General features: G+C 42.4%; 1 protein-coding gene across 1 annotated transcript in view; it reads left to right on the forward strand.

The window, feature by feature from the left end:
• Window positions 1–478: 478 nt before the first annotated feature.
• Window positions 479–4,978, forward strand: part of TMIGD2 (transmembrane and immunoglobulin domain containing 2) — a 10,600-nt gene continuing 6,100 nt past the window's right edge. The window contains 2 exon segments of the mRNA XM_085309687.1: window positions 479–530; window positions 2,917–3,252. Of these exon segments, the coding sequence (XP_085165813.1) occupies window positions 479–530; window positions 2,917–3,252 (388 nt within the window).

The raw sequence follows: 4,978 nt of genomic DNA on the forward strand, positions 1-4,978 counted from the left end.
CCTATGTACAATCGTTGTCTTTCTGGGGTTGGATAAAAATGTCAGCTTGGCTGGAAGGGGGATGCTTTACAGATAAGCATGTAAACAGAGTAGCTGAAGAAGTCTCATAAAATGCTTTTAGATGAAGGAYGGAAAAAGTGCGTAGTATATTTTGAAATGAGCAGCAAAGTGTTGAAAAGCGTCTCTTTATATCGTATCAGATGAAAAAGGCTAGTTTGTTAGTATTAAAAAATAACCGGTTAGACACAACTGAAATTTGAAAAAAGTAATATTTAAAGAAATAATGTGGGTTCTGAAACAGAAGCATCTATGATTACAGTCTTGAGTGTAGGAAAAATTGGGGTAGCATTTAGCTTTCCAGTCACCATCACCACAAGATGGAAGAGGAAGTCAAGGTACAAATCTGACATACTTTCATTTGTTGTCTTGCTCGTCTTCAACAGAGACACCCTGATGCAAGCGCTAATCATCCTGCACGATGATCGCAATTGCACTGCAAGTTATTTTGATAATGTATTTTGACCCCTTCGGTGAGTCCTTTGGTAAGTTCTATTTATTTCCTTTGTTTTGTTTATAGCTCAGTCACCTGAAATGCTTGAGCTGGATTTAAAAAGAGGAGGGGAATGGATTTAGTATAGGTAGAACTAATTCTCAAAGTATACCTACCTCAAATAGACCTGTGCRTGTGTGTGTCTGGGAGAATGTTAACTGCATTTTCACAGTACAGAGATCGAAACTAAACTATGTAGGGAAATCTAGTGTACTATGTGGTCAAGTAGAAGTTATTTTTAAAGTATTTTTTCAAAGGGATTGCTGTAGAAAAAGCGTACAGGAACAAATCTTACTTAGAAACCCAAAATGGTGTTAGGTTTATCCAAGTGCCGTTTTGCTAGCCCCTCAAACATTTACTGTGACTAGTGCTGAATGTACAATTTTCAAATGTTGAAGAGGTTTTCTTCTACATCATGTAGATCTTTCTTCTAGGTCATGAAATACAAAGCAGATAAGGTTTTATGTTCCTTTAATACAAATTTCTTGAAAATAGTGAAGAGCATTCAGTGATGYAAAGGAAAATAGGTAATAGGAAAGATAGAGAAATTAAGTAAGGACAAAATAATATTTTTACATTTTGGTCCTTTTTCCTTGAAAGGCAGTAAAGCAGCAAAACAGAAGGGCAGCACAGCCTGTACCACAACTGTATTTTAAATGACAAAATAAAGTAACACAAAAACTGAAATTAATGATCAGTATTTTGTCACCTGATCATATAATAACCCCATGCACCAGGACAGGCTGGGGGCTGACCTCCTGGAGAGCAGCTCTGCAGAGAAGGACCTGGGAGTGCTGGTGGATGACAGGTTGRCCATGAGCCAGCAATGTGCCCTTGTGGCCAAGAAGGCCAATGGTCTCCTGGGGTGCATTAGGAAGAGYGTTGCCARCAGGTGGAGGGAGGTGRTCCTGCCCCTCTACTCAGCCCTGGGGAGGCCTCATCTCGAGTCCTGTGTCCAGTTCTGGGCTCCCCACTACAAGAGAGACATGGAGCTACTGGAGAGAGTCCAGTGTAGGGCTACGAGGCCCTGTGAGGAACGGCTGCGAGAGCTGGGCCTGTTCAGCCTGGGGAAGAGAAGACTGAGGGGGGATCTGATCAATGTGTGCAAGTCCCTGAAGGGAGGGTGTCAAGGGGATGGAGCCAGATTGTTTTCAGTGGTGCCCAGCAATAGGGCAAGAGGCAACAGGCACAAACTGAAACACAGGCAGTTCCACCTGAATATGAGGAAAAACTTTTTTACTGTGAGAGTGACAGAGCAGTGGACCAGGTTGCCCAGAGAAGTGGTGGAGTCTCCTTCTCTGGAAATATTCAAAAGCTGTCTGGACGAAAATCTGGGCAATGTGCTCTAGGTGACCCTGCTTGAGCAAGGGGTTGGACTAGATGGTCTCCAGAGGTCCCTTCCAACCTCAACCATTCTTTTTAATTCTTCAATGCAACATGTGGAAGCCTCAGCAGTCAGATGGTAGATTTTATAGAAATAGCTCTTTTGTGACAGGAGTCAATGTCATTAGAATAATAAAAAAATAAAAATGTTGTGACTTGTACACAAGGTGATTTCACTTCTCAAGAAAATGTTTTATACAGCATTGCACAATATCTCATGTAGATCATCTTGCACGAGGACAGTGAGTGATGAGAAGATTCAAAACACGAAAGAGTAAAAACTTCTATTTCTTCTGATAATTGTCTGAGCAGCCTTAAATGAAAGCCAGGCAACAGACTTGATGAATCTACTTTGGTCTSAATAAAAAATTGTACACTAACTGAACTAATGAGATGAATTTGACACACCAGAAACCACTCCTTCAGCAACAACTTAAAAAGAAGCAAGTTTCAACAAAATATGAAAGAAACTCGCCTCCAAAATCTTGTACRTCTGTCACTCATTAGAAGCAGTAAGGTCAGAACAAGAACTCTAATATGGTGACAAATAACATGGTGGGTCTTTCTTTCGTTTTGATAAATCATTCATCAATGACTCATCCCAAACGGTTCCTTTTGGAATCATTCCTTATCTGGCAGGTGCAATTCAATGTTTAATATGCTTTAAACTTAAGTCAAAATATATTCAAACTGTATTATAAAAGCTTTTTATTTTAAATAACTTTTTCTATGTAGTTATTGTTATACTTAATGTGTTACAAACAAATCATGATGAAAAGCTTTWAGGGGTCAGATTAGAAGTTTTCTTTTACTACAAGCTAATTGCTGTTGCTTGAGGGAGAACTGTGTAATAACTAACCTTAGCAGTTGTCAGAATGATTTTTATAGTGTTAACGTTTTAAATACTGTGACTGTAGACGCTGTAGCGGTAATGTCATCTCATTGCTGTTTTCGCTTTAAAGCTACTTGTATTTCTCTACTAGCTACAGGTCCAAATACTTTAGCAGTCATCCAGACACCGACAAAAGTACACTTATCAATTGGAGACTCCACTGAAATTGCATGTATTTGGGAAAAAATCAGTTTGATTGAGAGGTACAGAGTAAGCTGGTATCTTGTCAATGAAGAGAACATCACAAAAACTGTAACATCAGACCTTGTCTACGTATCCAGTGTCGCCCACAAAAACAAGGATGTGCTAGTGGTAGAAGCTGCCAGTGTAAATAACACTGGATTTTATTACTGTGAGATAATTGTTGAAATACCTTTCTGTGAAAGAGCATATGGAAAYGGAACAACGCTGACTGTTGAGAAGAAAGGTAAGTTAGCAACAGCATGTGCATGCCATTTAACTTGTCATCCTAATTTATGTATTATATTTTATACATTTCCTCCCTCTCCCGCAGCCTTCCCTCAACACTGTAGATTTCAGGATGAGTGAGACAAGTGCAAAGAGGACCCGAATGACTCTGAAGCAATCCACTTATCCTCTCTGCCTTAATACCTCCATTGTAAAGTGTTCATTTCCATATATAAGGGTTTGCTGAGAGGAGTTATTAATGTTAGTATGTGCAAAATCTGTGTATCGGCTACGTATTTCACAGRAGACCCAAACGTCATTGCTTCCTGGAAGAGATTTAGTAGGCTAGATGTGAGGTGGTGAAGGAATCTCCTGTATATTAAGGAGTGATTAACACAATCGTATGGCSACTCTGTTTAGTAATGTGCACGTCTTACTAGTCCGCGGGAAAAATTAAGGTCCCAATTCAGAACTTGCATTAGTAAGCATTAGTACAATGAGTTTGCAAACACAGCTGGTTTTAGACAATAGGGATGATGTATGTTTCACCTGACTTTAGAGAAAGAATGTGTCATACCTAGGGGACAGTTTCCCTCACCTCCTCAACACAGCTCTCAAGATCCTGTGCATCACTTACTGATGAGGTTGATCATCAGTTGACCAGAGACCTAACTGGAAGAATCCCATGGGTTAAGGCCCTAGAAGGAAGGGGGGTCTGTGAGAGCTGACTCTAGTATTAAAACATCACTTCCTYCAAGCTCAAGAGCGGTGCATCCCTATGAGGAAGAAGTGCAGCAAAAGGGGCAGGAGACCTGCATGGGTGAGCAAGGAGCTCTTGGCCAAATTCAGACAGAAGAAAAAAATACACAGAATGTGGAAGAGGGGACAGACTACTTGGGAGAATTACAGGAATGCAGTCAGAGTATGCAGCGATGCTGCGAGGAAGGCTAAGGCCCAGTTGGAATTGAGTCTGGCAAGGGATGTCAAGGACAAGAGGAAGGGCTTCTTCAGATACATCAGCAGCAAGAGGAGGACTAGGGAAAATGTGGGCCCACTACTGAATGGGGCGGGGGCCCTGGTGACAAGGGATACAGAGAAAGCAGAATTACTGAATGCYGCCTTTGCTTCAGTCTTCACTGCTAAGGGCAGCCCCCAGGAATCCTGCAGCCTGGATGTGAGGGAGAAGGTCTGGAGAAGGGAAGGCTTTCCTTTGGTTGAGGAGGAAAGGATTAGAGACCTTCTGGGCAGGCGAGACATCCACAAATCCATGGGCCCKGATGGGATGCACCCATGGGTACTGAGGGAGCTGGCGGATGTTATTGCCAAGCCGCTCTCCATCATCTTTGAAAGGTCCTGGAGATCTGGAGAGGTGCCTGAGGACTGGAAGAAAGCCARTGTCACTCCAGTTTTCAAGAAGGGCGAGAAGGAGGACCCAGGCAACTACAGGCCAGTCAGCCTCACCTCCATCCCTGAAAAGGTGACAGAACAGCTCATTCTGGATGTCATATCCAGACGTACGGGTGAGAAGGAGGTGATCAGGAGTAGCCAGCATGGATTCACCAAGGGGAAATCCTGCTTAACCAATCTGATAGCCTTGTATGATGGAATGACTGGCTGGGTAGACGAGGGGACAGCAGTGGACATTGTGTACCCTGACTTCAGCAAGGCTTTTGACACTCTCTCCCATAACAGCCTCCTAGAGAAGCTCTGGAAGTGTGGGTTAGCTGAGTGGACAGTGAGGTGGA

Source organism: Rhea americana, unplaced genomic scaffold (assembly GCF_003343005.1).
Source record: "Rhea americana isolate MKP2758 unplaced genomic scaffold, rheAme1 scaffold_30, whole genome shotgun sequence".
Lineage (NCBI taxonomy): Eukaryota > Metazoa > Chordata > Aves > Rheiformes > Rheidae > Rhea > Rhea americana.